General features: G+C 41.8%; 1 protein-coding gene across 2 annotated transcripts in view; it reads left to right on the top strand.

The window, feature by feature from the left end:
- Positions 1-27,913, top strand: part of EPHB1 (EPH receptor B1) — a 223,915-nt gene that overhangs the window by 112,217 nt on the left and 83,785 nt on the right. For both annotated transcript variants that reach the window (XM_072143436.1, XM_072143437.1), the window contains exon 3: positions 1,788-2,469. In XM_072143436.1, coding sequence (XP_071999537.1) covers positions 1,788-2,469 — 682 coding nt within the window. The remainder of the gene's footprint in view (positions 1-1,787; positions 2,470-27,913) is intronic.

Raw genomic sequence — 27,913 nt, forward strand, 5'->3', positions numbered from 1 at the left:
TAAAGTACCATGAAGTGCTATCCAGCCAAATTAATCTTTGTGATTAATATCACTTACCTTTGTGATGCAAGGGTAGCAGAAATGTGGATAATGAGCCGGGAGTAGACAAGATGAGGCTTAGTGGGGGATCTGCTTTATGCAAAAGATAAAAATGTATAGTCCTCAGAAGACAAGTTGTGCTGCTGCGGAGCAGAATGCTGCAGAAGGACAATTCTCCATAGAGATAAACTGCAGAGCTCCACCAGACACAAGGTAATTTTACATGCAAATAGTAACGCTCTCTGCTTCCCCGGCTGCTGTTTTACTTGACGCTTTAAAAACCGCAGTCTCCATTTTAATATGGCACAGTCTTGTATTCAGGACAACCATCTGTCTGACATAGCAGTTCTGAGGGACATTGCGGAAGCATTTTACATTCTGTATCTACATCCTTTTACATAAAGTCATTCGCGGAGACAACATCCTTCATATTACAATGTATGAGTACATGGCGGAGCGCTGATGTGCGCCCTGGAATGTCCGGCATTTTCTAATACTGGTACTTCCAGATAAGGATATAATGGAGCTGCAAGGTTATGTGTGGGCTGCAATGGGTTGGGGTTGGTGTTACAATATTTGAAGCAGCTAGACCCACTTACCCACATAACTGAGGTACTTACAGTAACAAAAAGACCTGTTATGTTTAACATGTAGTGTAATCTGCAGACAGCATGTTATAGAGCAGGAGGAGCTGAGCAGATTGTACATAGTGTCCTATCTGCAGCCAGCATGTTATAGAGTAGGAGGAGCTGAGCAGATTGTACATAGTGTCCTATCTTCAGCCAGCATGTTATAGAGCAGGAGGAGCTGAGCAGATTGTACATAGTGTCCTATCTGCAGCCAGCATGTTATAGAGCAGGAGGATCTGAGTAGATTTTACATATCGTTCTATCTGCAGGCAGCATGTAATAGAGCATTAAGAACTAAGCAGATTGTACATGGTGTACAATATGCAGGTAGCATGTTATAGACCTGGGAAACTAAGCAGATTTTACATACCGTAGTGTCCTATCTGCAGGCAGAATGTTATAGAGCAGATGAAGCTCAGCAGATTATACATAGTCTCCTACCTATAGGGAGGATATTATAGAGCAGGAGGATCTGAGCAGATTGTGCATTGTGTTTTATCTGCAGCCAGCATGTTATAGAGCAGGAGGATCTGAGTAGATTTTACATATCGTTCTATCTGCAGGCAGCATGTTATAGAGCATTAAGAACTAAGCAGATTGTACATGGTGTACAATATGCAGGTAGCATGTTATAGACCTGGGAAACTAAGCAGATTTTACATACCGTAGTGTCCTATCTGCAGGCAGAATGTTATAGAGCAGATGAAGCTCAGCAGATTATACATAGTCTCCTACCTATAGGGAGGATATTATAGAGCAGGAGGATCTGAGCAGATTGTGCATTGTGTTTTATCTAAAGGTAATTTTCAGCCCTGGCCGGAATAAACATGGTTGTCCTAACCAGTAATTCATCTACTTATACGTGAGTTTAAGTTTATTTTATGGACCTATAGATAATAATCTGGAAAATGTATGTGGTGTCCTACCTGTAGGCAGCATGTGAACAGGGTCTATAAATCTTTACATGGTACTACTACACGGGGTCACAGGTCATGTCTCAGGGTGATGTTAAGGTCTTTATACCAGTTGTATTATATATAATATTATATTGAAAAATATTAACTCCAGGTTATGCAGATATTTTACGAAAGATATAATTGTGTTCTTCTTCTCTTGCAGTGGGAAGAAGTAAGTGGCTACGATGAAAACCTCAACACAATCCGCACTTATCAAGTGTGTAATGTCTTTGGGCCTAACCAGAACAACTGGCTCCGCACCACCTTTATCCCAAGGCGAAGCGCCCAACGTGTCTATGTGGAAATGCGTTTCACTGTCCGGGACTGTAGTAGTCTCCCTAATGTGCCGGGTTCTTGTAAAGAGACATTTAACTTGTATTATTATGAGACAGACTCTCATGTTGCCAATAAAGACTCTGCCTTTTGGAACGATACCCCATATCTCAAAGTGGACACCATAGCTGCCGACGAGAGCTTCTCACAAGTAGACTTTGGCGGCAGACTGATGAAGGTGAACACCGAGGTTCGTAGCTTTGGTCCATTGACTCGCAGTGGCTTCTATTTAGCCTTCCAGGATTATGGAGCATGCATGTCGCTCCTCTCTGTCCGTGTCTTCTTTAAAAAGTGCCCTAGTGTGGTTCAGAATTTTGCAGTCTTCCCTGAAACCATGACTGGGGCGGAGAGCACATCATTGGTGATATCACGAGGGACCTGCATCCCCAATGCCGAGGAAGTGGATGTACATATTAAACTGTACTGCAATGGCGATGGGGAGTGGATGGTTCCTATAGGAAGATGTACGTGTAAAGCGGGATATGAGCCTGAGAACCATACTGTCTGTAAAGGTAAGATCTCACATCATCCTACTAAATACGATTGGACTCATTCAAGAAACTTTGCAAAAAATCATGAAGCAAAACTAAAATAACCTGTGTAACATATCTTATAAAATGCCTACTTCTCCATCAATGCTATCTACTTCACAAAATGTACAGTCACTTTTAATTTACTGCCTAATCTGATTTAAGAGACAGACTTGCGGAGGGATCAGGTTACATTCTTCCCATAGAAGTCTAAGGAGATGAGGGAATGAGGCCATATGAAACGGAAATAAGGTGTTTGACATATCCTATAAAGTAATTAGTTCTCCACCAATCCTACTTCCTTCTCAAAATGTTCATTCCATTTTGGTTTCCTCCTTAATCTGGTTGAAGTGATAGCTCACTGAGGGATCAGGTTACATTCTTCCCTAAGGCTAAATTCACACAATGTATGCCCGCCGTACCGTAGTATGGCAGACATACATTGGCGCTGTGGAGAGGAGCAGGGGATGAGTGCAGCTCACCCCCGCCCCTCTATATAGTCATATACAGCGCACGGCACCATATCATGTAGAAAGATAGGACATGTCCTGTCTTTCAACTGGCTATGGAGCGGTACGGTGCTGCACGTGTGCAGCACCTGACCGCTCCTGTACAGGGCCGTTAGCCCATAGAAGTGTATGGGGGACGTATATATACGCCATATATAAGTTGGCCGTATATACGTTCCCCATGCGTTTGTGTGAATGCAGCCTTAGATGGAGAGGTAATAGCAAAAAAAGGAAGTGAGCTGCTAGAGAACAGAGAGATGTGACTACAGCTTCTAATGAGTGTTGTACCTCACCAACATGCGGGATAAATGCAGCGGCGTAACTAGGAGGGTCACGGCCCGTAGCAGACTTCTGAATGGGGCCCCCTTCACCTTAAAAAAATGTAAATATTTTATACTCACACATGTGAGTTACAATCAAACACAGTATATACAAAACTTATATCCATACAGGGAATACACACATACAAACAGTAGCATATACACCTATGCATCATATACACAGACATACAGCAAATCACATATACACACATACAGAAAATACATGCACATACCATACATAGACATGGATCATATACACACAAAACATTACTCCAGATCCCGGGGCCCCTGACACTGAGGGTCCCATAGCAGTTGCTATGGCTGCTACCCAGAGTTGCGCCCCTGGTTATATGCTATAATACTCAGTACTGCTATATATTATACTCCATACTGCTGTCACTGCTTGTAAAGGTTAGTTTAATAAAGATAACGTAGGAGGTTGTGTAAATGTAAAACATCTGAGCAGGTAGTCTCTGAGTATTGATGAAAAATGTCATATACAAGTCATACAATGACTAGATATGGAGGCATTCCCCATGTACATGACATCTTAATCTTAAACTTTATCTCAGATGCATTACATTTATTTATATACACCATAATAATAATAATATATGGCGCTTTACAAATCAATAATGCATCTTTTTAGTCCATAAAGTTCTATTAAGCAGTGGGGGTCACAGTAGAGAACATCTGGAATAATGGCGCCTTCCTAGGATGCCCTCAGATACAGATGTACAGAACAGGTGTTGTATAGCGCGCGCCGCACCATCTGCCGGGTGCAGTAAGGACTCAAGCAGTGCTGTGCTGTGTACACTATATAGGTTCATCTATGTCACAGTTGTCACAAGGGCTGAGAAAATCCCAGGAAATGCTTGGAAACAACTTTCTAATTACTTACACTCCTCGTATTCTAGACGTTTCTTCCACACATGTAGTAAACAGTCACAAGTTCAGTTTCCACCTTCTGTCACTGTTATGTGAATCCCTGTAATACTATATGTTTCCATAGCATCAAGAGACCAAGAAGGTGACATGTAGCGCACACACTAAGGTATAAGCTTCTTCTTCTACCGAAACTACTGAATGACATAGTCCAAATGGTGGAAACAATCCAGAGCTCCCTCATGTACAACCTATTGTACTGATCCCGAGGGAGGCCAAAATGATTGACTGATAGATAATTGATAGAATGGGAGATACATAGATACATACATAGATATACAGATAGATAGATAGATAGATACATAGATATAGATAGATAGATAGATATAGAGATAGGGACAAATCAGTAGACCGGATCCTCCTGATGTATATAGGCTGCGGCAAGGGGGCGGGGCCAATATCATACACCTGCGTACAGAGAACTGGTGTATGATAAATATCCCCCAATGAACAGATCATTGAATAGATGATACTATATAGATACATAAATACTATATTTAGAGTATAAAATGATTGATGGATGGTTAGATAGGTTTAATTGCCTTAATTGTCAAAGTCTCCGTGAGGAGAGCTCTTACTTTCTGACCCAATACCAAATGTTGCATGCACCCTACTGTGAAGTGTTTTTACTATGGTGCAGCTGGATTTTTATCATTATTATTTTTTATTTTAGAAAGAATATTAGGGTTGGGGTACCCCTCTTCTGCACACTAGCTATAGTCTATGGCAGGTTAGGTCACAGGTTATAGTGCAGCTCTTCACCAGGCTGAACCTGGCATAGAACTAAGCTGTGTGCACATTGCACCAATTGTGCCTGAGCTGCCGGAGATCTTTCAGTAGGGCAGAGTCTCCTGATAGATCCGTTGGGTGCAGGAGGAAGAGTTTGGATTTACATGGAGCGCCAGCATATGATACATATCCCTCATAATGTTCCATGATTGAACAGCAATCATGAAAAAAAAAACATAAAATCAAGTGAACATTTTCTTTTTTAGATAGTGCAGCCATGCCAGGCCGCGTGCTGGTATCACGCATACAGTGGTGACATATCTTGGCACAGTTGTTTACGGACACGTTGGCGATTCATATACAAATCCGTATTTATTTTTAAGGTTCTGCACACAACCCTTAATCAAGCCAAGGTCTCACCTCATTCTTAACCTCTCGGGACAAGAGGGAAAAAAGTGCTTTTCCATCTATAATCCTGTCCGCTGCAGTGTGAATTCAGCATAATGCAAAGTGGTTCTTTATTTTCGTGTTAAATGCACCCTGGCCTTTTGGGAAAAAACAGCCAATTACTCATTCAGAGGATTAAAGAGTAGCATAAAATGGTGAGAAAGCATTTAGACAAGGTCAATACAACAGCTTCCAAGTGGCTGATGAAAGACAGGCTGGCCCATGTTTACTAAGTAGTGCAATTATGTGAAAGTGATGGCATGGAAGGAGTGACAGGGCACGTGATGGGGTCAGCTCATGGATACTTCTATATTATTAGTAGTACTGTACAGCTAGTCATATGCATGGAAAGGCGGCTTTACTGTATGAGATATTGATTGGTGGCTGATGCTACCGTTGTTAGCAAGATCTGCCGAAAATAGTCTATATTGGTTCAAAGCCTACTGACACGTATATAGTTCAGATTCTGTATATGAGGACAGCTTGAGGATGTCTATAGAGAACATCTTTCTCTTTGGAGGACCCTATACTTTAAAGGGAACCTGTCACCAGGGACCTCATTTTCACTAAAGACCGGCTGCAGAAGCCCATTACACCTGCAGTGCAAATCTGCCTTTCTGCCTTCTCTAAGTATTTGCATTACAATATACACTCACCGGCCACTTTATTAGGTACACCATGCTAGTAACGGGTTGGACCCCCTTTTGCCTTCAGAACTGCCTCAATTCTTCGTGGCATAATTTCAACAAGGTGCTGGAAGCATTCTGGTACCAAGGGGCCCAAAGAGTGCCAAGAAAATATTCCCCACACCATGACACCACCACCACCAGCCTGAACCGTTGATACAAGGCAGGATGGATCCATGCTTTCATGTTGTTGACGCCAAATTCTGACCCTACCATCCGAATGTCGCAGCAGAAATCGAGACTCATCAGACCAGGCAACATTTTTCCAATCTTCTACTGTCCAATTTCGATGAGCTTGTGCAAATTGTAGCCTCAGTTTCCTGTTCTTAGCTGAAAGGAGTGGCACCCAGTGTGGTCTTCTGCTGCTGTAGCCCATCTGCCTCAAAGTTGGACGTACTGTGCGTTCAGAGATGCTCTTCTGCCTACCTTGGTTGTAACGGGTGGCGATTTGAGTCGTTGTTGCCTTTCTATCAGCTCGAACCAGTCTGCCCATTCTCCTCTGACCTCTGGCATCAACAAGGAATTTCCGCTCACTGGATGTTTTTTCTTTTTCGGACCATAGAGATGGTTGTGCGTGAAAATCCCAGTAGATCAGCAGTTTCTGAAATACTCAGACCAGCCCTTCTGGCACCAACAACCATGCCACGTTCAAAGGCACTCAAATCACCTTTCTTCCCCATACTGATGCTCGGGTTGAACTACAGGAGATTGTCTTGACCATGTCTACATGCCTAAATGCCGCCATGTGATTGGCTGATTAGAAATCAAGTGTTAACGAGCAGTTGGACAGGTGTACCTAATAAAGTGGCCGGTGAGTGTAATTGTGTGTTATAACTTACCTTGCACCCTGACAAAATCACGTGACTTGTCTGTGCTGCTCACTCCTCAGCTCTTGGCCCCCACCTTTGTGCTCCTCTGCAGCTCCTCCCTTCCACACTGATGTCCACACTGTTGTCAGCTCACCAGGCTGTGAGCTCTGAAGAAGCAGGGGGGAGGAGCTGTGCAGGAGCACAAAGGTGGGGGGATAGAGCTGAGGAGTGAGCAGCACAGACAAGTTATGTGTTGTTTTTTTTAATGCATCCAAACCAAAGCCTTAACAAAGGATTTTTGTCAGGGTGCAAGGTAAGTTATAACAACAAATTATATTGTAATGCAAATGCTTAGAGAAAGGCAGAATGAGGTGCCTGGTGACAGGTTCCCTTTAAAGGGAACCTGCCATTGGATTAACCCACTCAAAAGAAATACTTCATAAAAAAAATTAGGATTAAAAAGTATTGCTATGGCTCTCTATGGCTGCAATGTTAAAAAAATCAATTTTTAAGCTTATATGCAACTCACCTGAGTCTAATGAGTCCTACATGTTAAATTTTACTTACATTGCTCTGCCTCCTTGTTCCTGATTGACCGGTCTCACTACTAGGACATGCTGCTGTTTGTACTTAGGGACTGTCAACCAATATTCAAAAACCGACATATACAGCTCTATAAACTTACTTATTACTTAACTTATTATCCAGGGTAGCTTGTTGGAATGATGAGAGAGAGCTCTGTTACATCATTGAGCACTCTATGTCATGTGACCAGGGTGATGTCATCTAAGGTCTTTTACCCAATAACATTTGCTTTACATTATCATCTCCCTCAGGTATTGGTCTGATCACATGAAATCACAGCATGACTCCATGGAGGATGAGGAGGAGTAGACGCCCATGGAGGCTGCTGGGATTTCATATGATCAGATACTTTCATGAGATAGGTCCTTTACCCAGTGACATTAACATCTACCTCATGAAAGTATCTGATCACATGAAATCAAAGCACCCTCCATGGATTTCTTCTCCACCTCATCCTCCATGGAGTCATGCTGTGATTTCATGTGATCAGATACTTTCATGAGATAGATGCTAACGTCACTGGGTGAATGTCCCTTTGATAACATCGCCCTGGTCACATGCCATCAACTGCTGAATGGTAAGGAGGAATATGACATGGGGAGGAGTAGATGGGTGGAGCCAGTAGATCAGGACACACCCCCTCTAAAGCCAGGTAACATAATATTAAGTGGGAAGTGAGGGTGACATTTAGTAAATAGGGTTCCATGGGAGCCTGGCCCTAGATGTATTTGAAAAATGTGGTGACAGGTTCCCTTTCACATAGAATTGTGAAGTTCTTCATCTCACCTGCGGAGGCACTGTGGAGACTTGGAATACTCGCTGACAGATTCAATATTCATTGTTCATAGTGGGACATCTCCTTATGATAATGAACACCAGGGATTGTCTGTCATCTCTTCACCCCTACAAACTTGTAAAATGGACTGAAATCTGTTGGTTGATCCGGTTTGGAAGCTTTCACTCTGACATTTTCGCCTGCTGTGTACATATCAGGCACCCACAGGGCACCATCACATGATCACTGTGGGCACACTGGGTGTTCTTCTCTAATTGGCAATCTCCTGTAGAGTCCTACTACTGTGTTACAAAACCTGATTACAGTCTGACAGTCTAGAACAGATCCCAATCTCCTTTTATGTGTCCGTATGGACAGTAGACTACGGGATTGCGGTGTAACTAAACATTTATGACTCACCTACTATTTTCAGCATAGATTATTTACCTTCCTGTCTGTGTATACTTACATCTCGCAGTCATACATACAGAGATACCAGAAGAGACCATGGGAATACATCTATAAACAGGAATACGAGTATAAACAGGATAAGAAAACACAGGAAAACCTGCAAAATCCCGGAAAAACTATTTTAAATACCAAATATTATTACAGTTTTATATTATTACTATTATATTCCTGCTAAACTCCCAGGATCTACACCTATGGTAACCTCACAAACTGAAGTCATGAATAGAATGCAAAAAGTACAGTAAAGACTGACACCATAATAGAGCAGCTGGGACATGGGAGAAATAAAGGTGACAAAATCAAGAAGGAACATGATGTGATACTTTTGGAAATGGGCAGTGGTTGAACAAGGTGCATTAAAAAAAAAAATATATATATATATTTTTTTTTTTTTTGAATGTTTACAGGAATTTATTTGGACCAAATTTTGATTTGGTATTTTTCAAGGACATTCGGTCAGCAGTGTTGACCCTGGAAGAGCCCACGAAGAGGTATATATTCACATAAGTTGTTAGTAGCAGCAGGACTATGAAAAATTGGATTTATGTTTCTTGCATGTAGCTGTATAAAAGGTATAAGGACATGTCCTAACACTGCTGTGCACTTAGTTCAGTGCATTTAACTGCTCCACAGCCGCTCTGAATAAAAGTTGTAGCTGCTTGAAAGGGTACAAGGGAAGGGCTGAGGAGCAGCAAAATGCAGAGAGCTAAGAACACAGCAGTGTAAGGACACACCCCTAGTGTGCTTAATGCTACAATATTAGAAGAAATCCTTTTTTTCTTCTTACGGTCTTGATGCTTTAAACAACATGCACAGAGGGATGATATGACAGCTCTCCGGGGGTGTGAAACAACTTAATGCAGAGAGATAAGAGCACAGCAGTGTGAGGACACATCTCTAGTTTACTTAAATGAAATCTACTATCAAAATAAAAGATGATAAACCAAGGACACTTACTCATAGATCCAGGCACTGTGATTGTGGTAATCTTCTTATATTTGTTTTCCATGCCCTCCTTCCTGCTAAAATCACTGTTTAAATTTATGCTAATGAATCTGAAGGGCTCTGGGTTGCGTTAACAAAGCTCCTCCATGCTCTAGCTTCACTGGTGTTACACTGTCTCAACCTCCTTCTGCTCCCTCAGAACTTCTGCCCTCCAATCTCACTGCACCAGAGGAAATTTCAGCACACAATGGGAGGGCTCCTGCACATTGTAACAGCCTGTGAAGCTACAGATCTTTGAGTTCCCCTGGTTTAGCATGCATGATTTTGATGGTAGATTTTCTTTAAAGCTACAATATTGGAATATAAATCTCTCCAGGGCTAATACCTAAGACTTTCCCTTTTAATATTTGAGCCAGTTCTAGGAAAACCAATCTTGGTGTACAAGATAAATGCACAAGTGTAGTTGGCAGTGGGAAAATATGTTAAGCTGTGAATATATTTGGATAAATCCCGGGATTATCTTTTTTTATAGCCTACTCAGGGATAAAGGGCTTGGGTAAGTGTCTCTACTATTTTAGGCTGTAGAAATATTGGGCTATGACCCAGATCAGGGTAAGGGGGTGACTGCTTGTGTGCTGCAGTCTTGTAACGATTCTGCCGTGTATCATGGCATTGTTAGGGGCTACAAGTCAGGGGAGACAACAACAAATGTCTTCCCTACACGACGCATAAGATGGATTTCAGACACCGGCAGAAGACGAGATCTCAGCAGGTCTACAGGCACTCAATGCCGAAAACAACATGACACGATCAATTTAATAAGAATAAACACTGCAAAAGGTTCTGCCACGCTGCCTCGGTGATGTCCGATCCGGGGCCCGGTGGAGTGTGCTACAAGCTGAGCTCTCATAACGATGGTGTCAGTAGGGAGGTTATTAAAAATTGATTCATTTCTCGGCAAGGTAGCTGAGCCTGCAGTGGGTCTTGGATTAGAGAATAAAGTCAGGCCTGTGGTTTATTGTGCATGGCCGTTGTCACTTCGTATTACTGGCGGAGATGAAGATGGGACAGTGAACTTGTAGACTTTGAATTGCCGAATTGTAGCCTTAAAAGACCCAGGTGATGACTAATATTGTCTTGAGAGTCAACTTTGAGTCCGTAATTAAGATAACTACTGCCCTCCGTAATGATCCCTTTAATATTCTTATCTTTGTCTCTGTTATGGCCACCAGCTTCTCAGACTTCTGTAGTACGAGACACTCCCACTGCTCCTGAATTGACCAGTCTGGGGGGATTGTCTCAAACTACTTTGTATAAACTGTGCGTTTGTAGTCCAAGACACTCCCACTGCTCCTGAATTAACCAGCCTGGGGGGATTTCTTTAGACAACTATGTATATACAGGCAGTCCCCGGGTTACATACAAGATAGGGTCTGTAGGTTTGTTCTTAAGTTGAATTTGTATGTAAGTCGGAACTTATCATTGTAATCCCAGCCAGAACTTTTTTGGTCTCTGTGACAATTGGATTTTAAAAATGTTGGGTTGTCATAAGAATCAATATTAACAATAAAGCTTCATTACAGACACCTGTGATAACTGTTACAGCTGATCATTGTAGCCTAGGACTAAAGTACAGTAAATTACCAACATCCAGAGGTCCGTTTGTAAGTAGGGGTCGTATGTAAGTCGAGTGTTCTTAAGTAGGGGACAGCCTGTTCTGTTCTTTATTAGTCCGAGACACTCCCAGTGCTCCAGAATTGACCAGCCTGGGGGAATTTGTAAACACTGCTTTAGTATTATGAGACACTCCCACTGCTCCAGAATTGACCAGTCTGGTGGGATTTCTTTAGACTACTATGTATATACTGTTTTTTATTAGTGTGAGACGATCCCACTGCTCCAGAATTGACCAGCCTAGAGGATTATCTCAAACCACTATGTACTGTATATACTGTTCTTTAGTATTATGAGTCACTCCCTCTTTTCCTGAATTGACTAGTTTGAGGAGGATTGTCTTAGTTTGCTATGTATATACAGGCAGTCCCCGGGTTACATACAAGATAGGGTCTGGAGGTTTGTTCTTAAGTTGAATTTGTATGTAAGTCGAAACTGTATATTTTATAATGGAAGTTCTAGACAATTTTTTTTTTTTTGCCCCAGTGACAATTGGAGTTTCAAAATTTTTGGTGTAATTGGACCAAGAATTATCAATAAAGCTTCATTACAGACACCTTACAGCTGATTATTGCAGTCTGGGACTATAGTAAAGCATCCAGAGAGCTTCACCAGAGGTCACAGTGGGCAGAGGGGTCCGTCTGTAACTATGGGTTGTCTGTAAGTCAGGTGTCCTTAAGTAGGGGACCGCCTGTACTGTGCTTTAGTAGTAGTAGAGTCTCCCTCTGTTTCTGAATTGATCATTCTGGGTGATTGCCTTACTCTACTATGCACATACTGTGCTCTAGTATTATAAGACACTCCCTCTGCTCCTGAATTAACCAGTCTGAGGAGATTTGCCTCAGACTACTATGTATACTCTGCTTTAGACCCTCCCTCTGCTCCTGAATTCACCAGCCTGTGGGGCTTTTTTCAGACTACTATGTATATACTGTGCTTTAGACACTCCCTCTGCTCCTGAATTCACCAGCCTGGGGGATTGTCTCAGACTACTATGTATATACTGTGCTTTAGACACTCCCTCTGCTCCTGAATTCACCAGCAGGGGGAGTGTCCTAGACTAACGTGTATATACTGTGCTGTTCTGTATACATTTATCATGAATCCCGTAGTGTATATTTAGCAGGTTGTACCCACATAGCTTGGCGCTACCAGCCACCAGCTATATTAATAGAATTTTGATGTTTTTTTGTGCGTTCTGGAGCCGCATTCCCTCTTTCCATACTGCAGAACGCGCCCGCGTCTCTATTATTATTTAATGATTTCTGACATGTTTGTCTACTCAGCCGTTATCAAAGTGTTAAATTCTGCAGCTTTGTTAGTAGTTACTCGGGATATAGAATTGTACATATACGGAGAAAACGCTGCGCAGTGAAAACACGGTATCAATCACTGCGGCGCTAATCAGAGTTCCCTTTACACCGACCAATTAAAGGCAAACATGAAAGACTTGTAGAATCCTTTTGAAGTTAGACGCTTCGCTCCCTTCCTGATGCAGCAGATGCTGGTGGGCAGGATCCTGCTATCCTTGATGTGCCTGTTTGTCTATGTGTTTTTCTTAAACTTTTAAAGACTTGGGAGACAAAGTTACGAAAAGTGAAGTTGAGGTTCTTTGTTTGCAGTCTGAATGGAAAATTAATGGGGAATTTTACGAATTTGCTATTAACATAAGCGGTTTAGGAAATATCCGAATACCCTACGAGATGAAGATTAACCATAATACTCCAGTTACATCATCCTGTTCAGAAAAATACTGACACAGCTGGTGAATACACTGGTCTCAATAAGAAAATGTCGATCTAGTTGTGTCATATCTGATGACAAACTTTTCATCTCTATTGCAACATTTATATTATGTTATACATGTTTGCCCAAATTCTGCTATCACTGCACCAAATACTCCAAAAGTATTCAGCAATTGTTTTAAATCAACCTAAAATACAGCATAAACATCTCCACTGGGGAAGCTATCACTCTTTACTGTGGGCAGCACATTGGCTTAGTGGTTAGCATTACAGCCTTGCAGCGCTTGGGACCTGGGTTCAAGTCCCACTTGTCATGTGTTTGCGTGGGTTTCCTTCAGGGCCTCCGGTTTCCTCCCACACTCCAAAACATACTGGTAGATTGATTAGATTGTGAGACCGATTAGCGATACCGACTTGGCAAGTTCTGTGTAATTTGTGTGCGCTATATAAATAAAGGAGTTATTACTAAGAATGTGAAGAAGCATTGCCCTGTAAGGAGTAATATGTTTTACCAATTTTTTAGGTTCTGAACTTTTGTTCATGGAGCACAAAATTAACACAGCGCTGCTGAGGCCATTGCCACTTATATTCGGTATCTGTGTGATCGGCACATTTTAACACAAATCTATGCAGTATACCCCAAACAGTACCATACTCTAGATTGTAATTGTGTTTCTATGGTTCCTGTGGTCCAAAAATGACTTTTATTCATCCTCTTTTTTTTCCAGAGATGCAGTCAAGGTGGGGGTAGAGCATTGTCACTGTTTAGGCCAATTGATCAGAGACAATAAACTCCATTTACTGGGGATTGTAGCTCTGACTATTCTAGTATCACCCGCTATAGACGGGAGGTTTGACTGTAAGTGCACTTGTGACAAGAATATCTGCTTCATATCTGTGCTACAAAGTGACAGCCAATAATGATTTTCCAGACTGCCATCTGGAGCTCGCAGATTGCAAGGTGAAAATTAATTATATCGGATGAGATTTACAGAAACTTATGCAAAGTAAAGTTATCCATTCAACGCTTTTATTTCCTAACCTGCCTTTAATTTTCCAAATTTCTTAATGTTACTCCTATAGTAGATGGGTCCACAGAAGTTCCCTCCTATTGTCATGCCCTGACAGTGACATTGATATAGGATGTATAGAAGTAGTATCCGCTATCGGGCCCTAAAGTTTAAGGGGGTCAATGACCTCTTCACCACATCAGAAGACACCGGCACTATAAATGGTACATGATAGGACAGAGGTTCCAATATAGATTTTGGATTGGAGCTTGAAGTTACGTCTCTGTGCTCTTAGAACTACATGATTTGGGTGATATTTTGTGTCTGTGGGATCTTACGGGCACGGCATTTGAGCGAAACTTTTTTAGGTTCTGCATTAACTAACCCAACTAACTGGTGTAAAGTACTACTAGACAGCTACTCCAAGCTACTTAAGCTACGTGGAGAGCTGTGAAGAGAGGTGCACTCGAGAGATTTCTGATATATCTGGTGCACTGTAGGGGAAGGGGGGACATCATATACTGGTGCACCATGTGCCAGCAAGAGATAAATAACCCCCATGGTGTTTTGCTTGTTGGTCTTGATACTCCTTGTATCAGCACATGTCCTGAACAACCATGTAGGACCTAAGGGGGGTGGCATAGATGAAAAAAAATTAAAAATTCATTAGTGGTGGCCCCACCTATTCCTTCCCTTGCCATGCCTCTCTCCTTGAAAGTCATAAGGGTTAGAGTTGGCTCCAGGTTATAGTAGGCCCCAGGGCAACAGAGCCTCAGTGGGCCCCTTTGCAGTGAACTCACATGGCGGTATTTAAATTCAGAAATTTATCAAAAAGCTCCCTCATGGTTATTTAAATAAAGCACCTCTCACTCCCTATGGTTTTGTTATGTACAGCCGTATGTGGGCCCCCCAAGCATCCCTGGGCCCAGACACTTGCCCGGTGCTGGTGATATGGGTAGTGTTACAACTTCATTTGCATAGAAAGTTTTTTTGCAAAAACTCAATAGTAAATGACTCCCTTAGTAATTTGGAAATAAGCTTCTCCAGCAAAAACAGAGAACAGACAAGAGCATTGCCCTGTACAGATAGTAAGATAATAGATGTGCATCCAAAACTGTATTCTCACACCTACTGTCTGTTCTGCAATAGAAAAGTTGCCCATTCGCATGAAGCCAGGGAAAATTATAGCTTGTCTCAATTTAGCAATTTTGGAAGGGGCATGGGGGAGGCTACTGGGGTGCTGAGTGCTAGTGGATTGCCACTTTGCCTCTTTGAAGGGTATTTAGGTAGAGGGATAATAAAACCCGATGCCTTATGCTTTGCCTTGAGTAGAGGTACGCCTCTGCTCCTGGGGATCAGATTTTAGTTCATTGCTATGGGGATGTGTGAGCTCTATGTGGTTTTGATTATATGAGGCCTCCTTTTATCCAGCACCCCCGCTAAGACCACTTTACTAAGCAAAAATAAACATATAAACCACAGCTTTCACACATCAAATTGCTGTTCTCCATAGAAGCCTCCAAATTCCGAGGACTATGAAACATTTTGTGACTGATCTCTGGGGGGCTGTGACTGAAACTCCTCCAGAGAGACAAACTGTAACAAGTGAAATCAACCCCCTATTACCCTTATTGTACATTTCAATGTAATATGTTACAGCTGTAATTTACAGGACTCTACCGGCTGGTCTCGCCTTAAAATCTGCCATTTTTATGTGCCAGATTGTTCCTTGTTAAATTAATATATTGTTCTTATAAAGGGAGGACTGGGGTCAGACGGGGTGGGAACACCTGGAAATACAGGAAGGCGGTGGAGTAATCTTCTTGCTGGCTGTAATAAAAGAGAGTGCGATTACGAGATGGTCCACAGGGGGCCGGTACCCAGCAGGTGTCCCTCTGAATTACCGATATGCTGTGGGAACATGTGTTAGTGCACAGGCACGGCGACACACAGCACTCATCAGCAACTCCCATGGGCTATGCCCGACACTGCTAGCCATACTCTAGAATTTCCTCGTACGCCCGCTCTCCCCTAATCAGTCACTCAGTCTTTTTCTTGCTCAGCCGTTTCTCCTTCATGCCGCAGACTCCTTACATTACGAGGCACCCATTAAAGTCTACGTCCTCAGACTGGGATACATTAGGGAACACAGTGTTCTTACTGTAATCACTTCCTATACTAGCAAGGGCTTTACAATAAGCCGCATGAAATTTCGCATTCCTTGCCGTTGCCTGGCTAATCCATCAGCAGACATGTGCCCTTTTATATAATAGTCCTTGGCTGGAGGGAGTGACTTGTAGTCAGATGACTAATCCAGGGGTCAATGTCTATAAATTCTCAATAGCCTTGGTTCATATTACGGGAAAAGTTCTATATGATGAATGGAGATATTAGGACAATATAATCTGTTTGTTATTTTAAAGGGATGGACATTCTTTATAAATAGACTTTTTGGAAATGAGAAAATTATGTCTGACAGTTATCCATCTACCTCTGGACCTCCTGGACTCAGAGACAGGACTTAGAGCTTCTGGGCCCCAATCCAAAATTTGCACCAGGTTCCCAACTATGATGTATTGTTTATAGCACCAGTTTACAGATAAAGGATTTAGAAAGATTGTGGGTCTCTAAGACTCCTGGGCTCAGGTGCATCTGCCCTCAAGGTGCGACCTTTATACAGTTACTTATATGTTGACCTTCTTTGGTTGGCCGTGAACAATGGATCTGCAGAGCATTGTTGTGGCTTGTGTATCTTGTGTGTGTATGGTCCGCTGGATGGAAGTAGAAGAGAAGTAAAAAAGAAAAAAATGTGAATCAATGGGAGTTGTATTTTAAAATATTGGTACCTTTTAAAGTGGTAAAGAAACATGTGGGCCCCCTTAAGGCATCTCGAACATCCAGCCCCACATCATCCAGCATCCATAAAGTACCCCTGAGTATGTGCTGATTGTATTATTGTGTATTACTCTACCATTGCTAGTGTTAACACTGGTTTATCCTTGCTGGCTACCATGATTTATATTGCACCACACCCTTCAGGCTGCGTTCACATGCACCTGTGATTGGGAACAACCTCCACTTGCAGCTGTGCTCTGGTTTTTCAGTAGTTAACCCATAGAGATTGACAGTTTTCCTCTCCAATCACCTTGCTGAAGTCTGTTATAAGCTCTTCTTGGTCAATAATCTGTGTCTGCTTTAGACCTACTGTGTAGTAAATTTCCAGTATCCTGGTACCCTGTTCTTTTTTTGGTGTTTAGACCTTCTGCCTGTATCCAGACTATTATTCTTCCTTGTGATTGTGTACTGCTTTTCTTCTCTTGGTTCTGACATGGCTAAAGAGAATACTTTTCTGTGTTTGTATAGTCTGGTCTTCATCTTTGTGTTTTGGACTTTGGCGTAGGAAGGGAAGCTCAACTAGTTGTCCCTTACCATCTAGGGTAATAGGCAGGGACAACAGGTAGTGGGGTTTGTCTCAGCTCCCATCAGACACGTTGTCATCAATCAGACACTGTAATACAGGTTTTGTATGCTTTTGCTTACTACTTTTGTCTGCACCCTCTATAGGTACTTAGCACATAAGTAATGGCAAAAAAGTCTATTATACGCAAATATCAAATTAATGGTAATATTAATGTTCTGCAGATTGTGTGCAGATTGTCAGCATATTGTTCACCATATTTGCGCAGCACATTACAGCAGTGCTTTTACACAAAACATTGTGGCACTATATTTGTATGCATTAAGGTCACAGCATTTTGGTATAATGACCATTTTTTCTTATCCTAAATGCGTCATAGCTGAATCTGACAGTCTGACCCAGATAATGAGACGAGATTGTTGTGGCTTGAGATTGTTTAGAGGTACAGTCAGAATTACATAATAAACTACCATATCAGGTAGTACATTATTACATAATGCATGAAGTATGTATTTTATGTATGGGGGAGTCCAACTGATTCCATTGTAGGCAATAAGGTCTGTGTTGGGTAAGGTTGGGCAAGGTGTTTTGGAATCCGTTGTGAATGTTATTGTTGGTGCAATGAAAAGTTATACAAAGTTTTTTCTAGACCTCTGCTTACTGTCCTTCTATAGGAAGCTTCAATGTTTATTTTCTGAGGATAGAAATAGGTCCCTGGTCATGTGATGTCACAGGTACATAGCTTGTTATGTCCCTGGTCATGTGATGTAACACAGGTGCACGGCTCGTTAGATAGCCCTGGTCAAGTGATGTCACACAGGTGCACGGCTCGTTATAACCCTGGTCATGTGATGCCACACAGGTGCACGGCTCGTTATACCTCTGGTCATATGATCTAACACAGGTGTGCGGCTCGTTATATATCCCTGGTCATGTGATGTAACACAGGTGCACGGCTCATTATAGCCTTGGTCACGTGATGCCACACAGTTGCATGGCTCATTATACCTCTGATCATATGATGTAACACAGGTGCACGGCACGTTATACCCCTGGACATGTGATGTAACACAGGTGCACGGCTCGTTATACCCCTGCTCATGTGATGCCACACAGGTGCATGCCTCGTTATATACCCCTGGTCATGTGATGCCACACAGGTGTACGGCTCGTTATACCCCTGGTCATATGATGTAACACTGGTGTACGACTCGTCATAACACACGGTTCTGATTATTCTCTGTAATATAACCAGCCGCCCACCTGTGTAACATGACATGACCAGGGACAGATTTCTCACTAAGAACAATAGTAACCACACACCGTTTTTAGGGGTGTGTGGTCAGTGGGGACAGATTTATTGGGGCTTGTATACACCTTTAGACATTGGGGCTTATTTAGTAAGGGTCCGCGGCCACACTTTAGTCAGATTTTCCGACATTTTCAGGGATTGCACCGCCATGACAGTATTTAGCAGGGGAATGTGTCCCACGTGATTGGATCTTGGCGCAGCTTCAATGCGACAGAAGTGTGGGGGGGGCATCAGACGATCTGACTGATTCAGACTGAGCGCTGGATTTAAGATTCAAATTGTGTCACAATCCAATACACTTACATGCTCCAGGAAAAGATGGTGAACTCCGGCGGACCTGAGCGGGAAGCAACACATTCAGGATATTGGGCGCACGATCTTAGTGAATCGCGGCAGAGTGCATAATATTCTGTGAACAACTCAGGACGGGTAAGTAAATGTGCCCCATAGTGTGCATGTTAAGAAAAAATTACTAGTGGTTTATATCTAACGTTCCTGTAAATACCGATACGTCCATGTGAATATCTGTTTCCTACACTAGTTAATTATTGTTAATTGAAAAAACTATGAAGAATATTGAAAAAACAAGCAACCACCCCCCCAAAACACTAAAGCCTCACCCATTCCTTCCTCCATCTACTTCTCAAGTCTCCTCCTAGTTCCATTTGTCAATTTAACTACTCAGACAATGTCACTGGTGGAACAGGAACAGAGGGGGGATTGGTACTACAGGCAATTCCCAATTTAAAGGGAACCTGTCAGCAGATATCAATTGGCCTAATAAACCAGTACCAGTATGTCATCAATCAGCTGAACACCTTCTAGATCATGTCCATTTCATGGCCCAGCATGTTGCCATCGTTCCGAAAAAAAATCTAATTTGAAGTAGTTTGTAATTTGGTTGTATAAAGTCAAGGAGGTGGAGAGTTTAACACTGAAGTCAAGATTTCCTCCCTTCAGAATGCCATCTTCACTGTCCAGCATCCTACATCACTAACCAGATCTCCTTCATTATGAGGTGAGGAGAGCTTGACTTCAATGCTGAGCTCTCCGCCTCCATGACTTTATACAATCAATTTACATCTCACTTCAAGGTTGATTTTCCGAATGGTGCCACCACACTGGACCCTGAAATAAACATGATCTGGAATGTGTTAATCTGCTTCACAACATACTGGTTATGGTTTATTAGGTCAATTTCTGATGACAGGTTCCTTTTAACACCCGACTTACAGATGACGACTTCTCTGACCAATGTGACCTCTTTTGAAGCTCTTTAGATGCTTTACTTTAGCACCCGGTTGTAATAATCAGCTGTAAGGTGTCTGGATAAAGCTTTATTAATTCCATTGTCAACACAAAATTTTTAAAATCCACTTACTAGATATACCAGTGCCGACTTGCATACAAATTCAACTTAAGAACCAACCAATAGAATCAGTCTTGTACGTACATTTGTTTTAAGTACTATCCAGACGACCCTATCAGTGCACTTTAGGTAGGTTAATATATGATATAAACCTTATTTCTATTGTTTTCCTCTAATCTAAAGGCATCCAGCGCTGTAAAAGATGGATGGTTTTCTTCTTGTCACCATGACAACGTCCAGGGACATGGCTTCTGTAATTGGTTTCCTTTATGTTTTTTATGCTTTCTTGCAAGTCACATGTACTTTATCAGTCTAACTCGTATAAAAATTGACAATGACAGTAAATTGTACTTACATATATGTGCTACATGTACATGACCTTGAATGCAGCCATGGCAACAAAATCTGAAAAACCCCATTGTTTATATTGCGGACTTGGAGATATAATGGAATAAGGTACAAAGTGCTCTATAGTACACAGGTAAGTTATGACGGAACAACTTAATGTCTAAGGAAAAACTTGAAAGCAGCTTTAAATGTTTTATGATCTTAAGTCCTCTGTGAAATCTGTGATACCACGATATAGCGCAACGCAAGCCAAGATTTCCTTCTCGGCCTTAGTCATAAGACAATGGCCTCTTAATGGATCTCTTTATTACCTAGAGTGTTTTATAGGAAAATATAAGAAGACTTGAATATCAACAGGGACTTACTGGAGGATAATTACCCGACAAATTATGTTTTATTGAGAAATTAACGATAATATACCTCCTAGACACTAGGTAGTGGGAGACATCAGTAACTACAGGAGTCATAGACATTGCTATAGGCAAGGGGTCACAACCTGGTTCTGGTGGATTACGATCTCGGCATTAGCGATCATTTGAGATCATTTGAGATCATTTGAGATTCGCCAAATTTTTTGAATGAGCGGTCCGAACCAACGCTGCTGTAGTTTTTCTGGAATTGGTTTATAGAAACACAGATTTCTTCCTTAGGGTTAGTGATAGGGTTCAACCTATCCCTATTTATAATGCTAACCCTAATAATAAAATTTGTAGAAAATGAATGAAACGAGAAAGGACCTTTTTATTTGTAAAAAAAAATCTGTGTTTTAGAGGAATACATGAAGTCTTATACCAGTTTGCAGGGGAAATACGAGCAACATTGGTTCCTCTGAAATAAATCTGAAAAAATTCAATATGGTGGAAGAAGATCAGCATATTTTACCGAATCTGTGAATAGACTCTTTCATCTCTATTTGGTGTATTCCAACACTTTCACCATTATTTTTTCTGTTGGGATAGTATTTTTCTTACTGCCCCCCTTAGAGTCCAGTATTAATACCTGTGTGTAAGGCCAAAAGTGTCCACAAAGGAGATTGGATTGGAAGGGGGGGGGGTGTCTCTTTACAGGAAATTACCACCAGATTCAGGTATTTTAAACCAATCACATTCACATGCTCTTTGAAAAAGTTTTTAAATATAAGGCTGAGGGGCTCTGGAGGTGTCACCTGTTAATCATGCACACCTCTGTGCATGCATACAGCCCACCTGCACCCTTCTCCTCCTCATCCAGAGAGCTGGTGATGTCACCCGCCTCTAGACAGATCCCTCCTTGCACTGTGCAGAGATGACCGCTCCTGCACAGGAATTTGCTGGAGCTGAAGACTTCACCGGCTCTCTGGCTGGGGAGGGAGAAGTGGGGAAGTATGCACAAATGATGGAGCCTAATTGATGATTTTATTGGGCCATCTTGTTTGGGGACCCTTTAAATTCTCATTATTTTTATCTGATCCTTTGTTTTTAGGGAAATAAGTTGATGGCAGAGTTGCCTGTCAGTGGCTTTTTCCATGTTAGGTTGTGAAGTGTCAGGAGATATTGCTGTTGGTCAATGGCTAATGACTATGATGACGGAAGAAGATCAAAGAAGATCATAGGAATAATTCATATCATGTATTGGGGCACATTTACTTACCCATCCTGACGCATTCCCTGAAAGTGCATTGTCAGACCGGTATGCACTGTGCTGCAATTCACTAAGATCGTGCGCCCGATATCCTGCATGTGTCACTTCCCCGCTCAGGTCTGCCGGAGTACAATTTGAAAGTTAAATCCTGCGCTCAGTCCGAATCAGTCGGATCGTCCGACAGTCCGCCCCCCTCCGATTTCTGTCGCATAAAAGCCAGCACAGCCGCGCCACAATCCGATCACGTGCAACACAATCCCGAGTTAAATACCTGTCAAAGCTGCCGTTGACCCTTTGTAAATAAGCCCCATTGTATTGTTGTTTGTTCTTATTATTGTTGTTTTAAGATATGCAGTACCGTGCAGCCACATATCTAGAGATTTTTACTAAACTTCAATTTTGGGATCTCTCTTTTTGGAAAATGCAGTGTTTCAGATTACTATGTGGCAGGGTTCTAGATTAGATGTTTGGGGTTTTTACGAAATTGGATGATAAACATGAAAAGGTTTTCTTCTGTGCTTTGTGCGGATTTGACGTTGTGACGGTCCCTGACATTACGGGGTTAAATCTACAGATTTTGATGTTGACAGATTAAACGTTAGGGGGGGAACCAAAAATCTCTAAGTGCAGGATCGTCTTGTCAGAGTCAAAGGTGATGTTGACTTTATTCATTTTCATCCATTCAGCGCTGCGGTCGGCCTTCATTCACTGGGAAATTGAATTATTTATTGATTTTCTTCCCCCCTCTACCTCTACAGTAGATCAAAGTAATTGCTCTTTGTTGGGCAGCCCTCCCTTCTTGATGGATTTGCAGTCTTTTCTTTCATCTTTTCTTTAATTTCTTATTTGCTCACTGTCTTGCCGTTATGCCCTTCAGCCCTTGGTTACAAAACTCACGCCTTTTTATATGGGAAAAGCTGTCGTATTAAAAGCAATGGGATTCTCTGATGCACTGTAAAATCTCCATGTCTGACTGTAAACTGCATTTCATACAAAACTCCTCTACCCTAAAATCATTCCCCCTAATGTCTGATAATGATAAGATGGACAATCGATTCTATATTAGAAAGTCCAAAACATTTGACCTTTTCAGCCTGGCAGGATACAAGGGCTTGTTGTATTTTTTACAAACCAGATTTGCTAGATTATGTTTCAGCCGTTTTATCTCTTAAAGGGAAGGAAGGAATAGGGAAGGAAAAGAAGAATTTTTTTTCTAGAAACAGCTTCACTCTTGCACATGGGTTGGGTGTGGTATTTAGTGATGAGCGGACACAAACTTTAGGTTTAGCATCCTCCATTTGGCAGCATCCTCCGTTTGCTTGATTGGCTGTAGAGCAGCCAATCAGGCAGCTTTACACCCTTAGCAACTAGGCATGGCTGTGATTGGGCAGATATGTCCACCAGGCATCCACTTGGCCAACCACAGCCATGCTTAATTGTTAGGGGTGTAAAGCTGCCTGATTGGCTGCTCTGCAGCCCATCGGGCAACATGTCCGGGTTTAGGTGGAGCTGCCGAAAAGGCGATGCTGAACCGAAAGAACTATTGCAAGCAAATTGAACACTTCACATTGACTTACCTCCCAGACTAGTGACTACAGAAAAACCTTCTACCAAAAAATAGTTAACCGCTATGGTTTATGATTTATCTGACCTACCCATAGGTTGTGTTATATTATAGCCGGCGCATTATCCCATTCATTTCTGTAACATTTGTATTTTCAAGGTGGTCACCCAGACCTATAAGGGCACATCCCGGGAATACTATAAGACTTAAATATCAGTTATCCCCCTGTAATGCCGAGCACACACCCTCCCTTTGTAATATTAACTTAACAATAGAGGAAGCTAATAGGTATTTTGCCCACGCCTGGCTCCGCGCCAACTATTTAGCATGAATCATTGCAATTAAAAGTATTAAACCTTGCAGAGGTTAATCTGTAATTTGAATGAAGCCAGTAATATTATTATGTCCACTAACTGCAATGTGCGTTTATTATATTCATTAAATAAAGATCGCCTGCTTTCCCCCGACTTTGCCATATCAGCTGAACGGCGCGCAGAATTGATGAGGTAGAGAAGATAATAGGGTAATGTTATTAAAGATAGGAAGAAAATCTATTTGCTGCTCTGTGGGATGTGTAAAGGTTCAGATCTACCTTGTTTTACCGGCTGAGCGCATAGTGCAAAGTCTTGTAATTTGCTTCGTATGAAGTCGCTTTTGCGCTAGGAGAAAGCTGTAAAGTGTATTTAATTTCATAAGAAATTGTTATCAAGTGTGGTTATTCCGGCACTGAAGTGGTACTTGTCAATCACCATGGCTAGGCAGCATGCACATGGCAGGACGCTGGATGGTTGATGGCATAACGTGAAGCTACTGGGCACAATCTGCTTCAGGGTCCAACAAACAGAACTTTTTTTTATTTACATTATTGGTGTCATATGAACCTTTAAGGACCCCTTTAAAAGAATCAAATAGCAGTTGTGACCATGCAGTCTTGCAGCCAGGACTCTCCTAGCTGTTTCCTCTGAATCTGGAATTTACAAAAAAACTACAGAATATTTTTCTTTAAAGCTGCAGACAGGGCCAGGTGTCTACATGGTTGGAAATGATTCGACATTTGATTCGCTGAAACCTCATAGAATTTTTCAAAGGTCAGATCGATGTTTTTCTAATTCTTGTGGAATTTGGGTCTTATTTACTAAGGGTCCGTGGATCGCACTTTCGTCGGACGTTTTTGCAAGGCTGTGACAGGTATTTAACTGGGGATTTTGTTGCAAGCGGATTGTGGTGCAGCTGCGCTGGTTTCCATGCAACAGAAATCGGGGGGCGGGCCGTCGGATGAGCCGAATGATTCGGACTCAGCGCCGGATTTAACTTTCAAATGTGTCGCAAGACAATGCACTTACATGCACCAGGAAGAAGAAGGTGAATTCTGTCGGACCTGAGCGGGGAGCGACACATGCAGGATATCGGGCGCACAATCTTAGTGAATCACGGCAGAGTAAATTATAGTCGGACAATGCACTTTCTGTGAACTCCTCCGGACGGGTAAGTAAATGGGCAGCATTGTGTACAAAATGGTTTGTCTTGTTTTGTTAGTTTTCTACAAATCCTAAAGTTAACCCTAATTATAACTTGAATGTAAAATTTTGTACTAGATTGGACATTTTTTAATTAAAAAACCCTGTGTTTAAGAGGATTAGAGAAGGTGATATATCAATTTCGAGAGCAATCAGCACCACATCCTTTCGTCTGAAGTGAGACTGATAAAATTTGGATTTAATTCGCTGGTGGATAATGTACAAAATGTATGAATCAGCAAATTAATTTGTTCATCTCTAATTGTAAAAAAAATAATCTCAAATAGTTTTCCAAATACACTGGGGTTTGTCCTCACACTGCTCAACAGCAGATCAGAGCACAAAGCTAAGGGGATATCCCCACTCTCAGTTCAGTTTAAAAATTGTACAGTACACACACAGTGCACAGGGGTGCACCATCCATGAGGCGACTTGAGTCTCTTGCCTCAGGCAGCACCATTAGATGCAAAATGTGTGGGCAGTAAGACCTGACACCTGAAAATAGTGTCTCTTTACTTCCAATGTCAGCATGGGAGTGTGTGGAACCCATGTATTTAAAAATTGTAGCTGCTAAACGAGTAATAAAAACCTTAGTTTTTACAATCTCAGTGCTTCTGGATTGCAAGAACCTTTTCAAGACTCGACTTTGATCATGGTCATTAAAAGCCACATCCTAATACCGTAGTAGAGATCCATTTCCATATATAAACTGGAAAGTGGATACTCAATAATTTGTGACCTTAACTTTTTCGAATGTTCATTATAACATGACCTCATGAGGGACTGTACCAATATCTGGAGGTGCGGTGGAGATGTGTGTATGTCCTCTGATGCCATACTTCAGCGCTGTGTAATGCTAGTCATCAGCTGGTAACTTACTTATTGATAGTGTATGGGGATCACTGCTGAATTGTGCAGCGGGAAGTCCATTAACAGCTTCCCTGAGTTTACCAGTCTACTTTGACATCACTGTTGGATACTCATCTCAGAATCCCTGGTTTCTTAATGATCAGTATTGACAAGTCATGTTCATTTTGGGAACATAACATGGAGACGCTCATTATGTGGTTAGGGATAAATAGAGGCAAACCCTTTACTTGGAATGGGAGAAAATTGTAGATATCCCCAAAATGAGCAGCACAGTTATTATTTCTGTATAATGTCATTGCCTTGCTCTCAGTACCTATGATTCTCTCTACGCTCCAATGTCATAGCTTCCATCTATAGTAAAGATTAAGCAGCTTTTCTGGGAAAATAATTGATTGTCAGTATCGGAATGCTAGGGTTCTGACAATGGCATGAGCCCCCCTTTCCCTCCAGAGTAAAACCATATATAAGGTAAGAGTGATTGCACTGTGCTGTGTCCATATTTACAGGATAGGAACAGTAGTACTGTGCTGTGTCCATATATACATGATAAGGTTAGTAGTACTGTGCTGTGTTCATATATACAGGATAAGAGTAGTAGTACCGTGCAGTACTCATATATGCAGGATAGGAGCAGTAACACTGCTGTGTCCATATATACAGGATAGGGGCAGTAACACTGTGCTGTGTCCATATATACAGGATAGGGACAGTAGTGCTGTGCTGTGCCCAAATATACAGCACAGGAACAGTAGTACTGTGCAGTGCCCATACATACAGAGTAGTAGAAGAACTGCGTAGTGCCCATATATAGGATGGGGACAGTAGTACTGTGCAGTACTCTTATATACAGGATAGGGCCAGTAGGACTGTGCAGTTCCCGTATATACAGGATGGGGCAGTAGTCCGGTGAAGTCCCCATATATACAGGATAGGAGCAGTCTTGTACCCATATATAAAGGATAGGAGTAGTAGTACTGTACTGTGCCCATATATACAGGATAGGGGCAGTAGTACTGTGCATTGCCAATATGTATACAATATAGGAAGTACAGAATGGTGCAGTACCGATATATATAGGATAGGAGTAATACTATTGTACAGTGCTTATATATTCCGGATAGGAGTAGTAGTACTGTGCTGTATATACAGGATAGGCATATATATAGGATAGGCGTTGTAGTACTGTGCAGTACACAAATACATGGCATAGGAGTAGTAGTACTGTATTGTGCCAATACTATATATGCAGGATAGTAGTAGACATGGTATATACAAACACAATGTCATTTGGAATAGAGGTAGAGTTGAGCTTTCAGAGCTGCACTATTAGTCTTATGGTTATAACCCTCACTGATCGGCTGTTTAAAGTGGTCAGTAAAATTACATTCATGTGTCACATAACCTGTTGGAAAGTAAGTTCTATGCAAGTGAATTGGGCTAATACCAATCACAACCACTAAGCAATATGCGATACTGTGCTTGGTGAGTCCTTCCATGAATCACTTAGGCCTCTTGCACACTAGCGTTGCGTTTCACGTCAGGGTGCAATGCGTGAAAAACTGACGTTTTTGCTGCGTTTTTGTTTCATTTTTGTTCGCGTTTTTTTGCGTTTTCGGTGCGTTTTTCACGCGCGTTTTTTTAAGTCAATGGGACTTTTTCAAAGGGACCAAGGTTTGGGAATAAAATGTTTTATTTAATTGAAAAATAATGTCTTCTGTTAAGTTGCAAACATCTGCGATCTATTCTTCACTGTTCCGC

The sequence above is a fragment of the Engystomops pustulosus genome, chromosome 3 (assembly GCF_040894005.1).
Source record: "Engystomops pustulosus chromosome 3, aEngPut4.maternal, whole genome shotgun sequence".
NCBI lineage: Eukaryota > Metazoa > Chordata > Amphibia > Anura > Leptodactylidae > Engystomops > Engystomops pustulosus.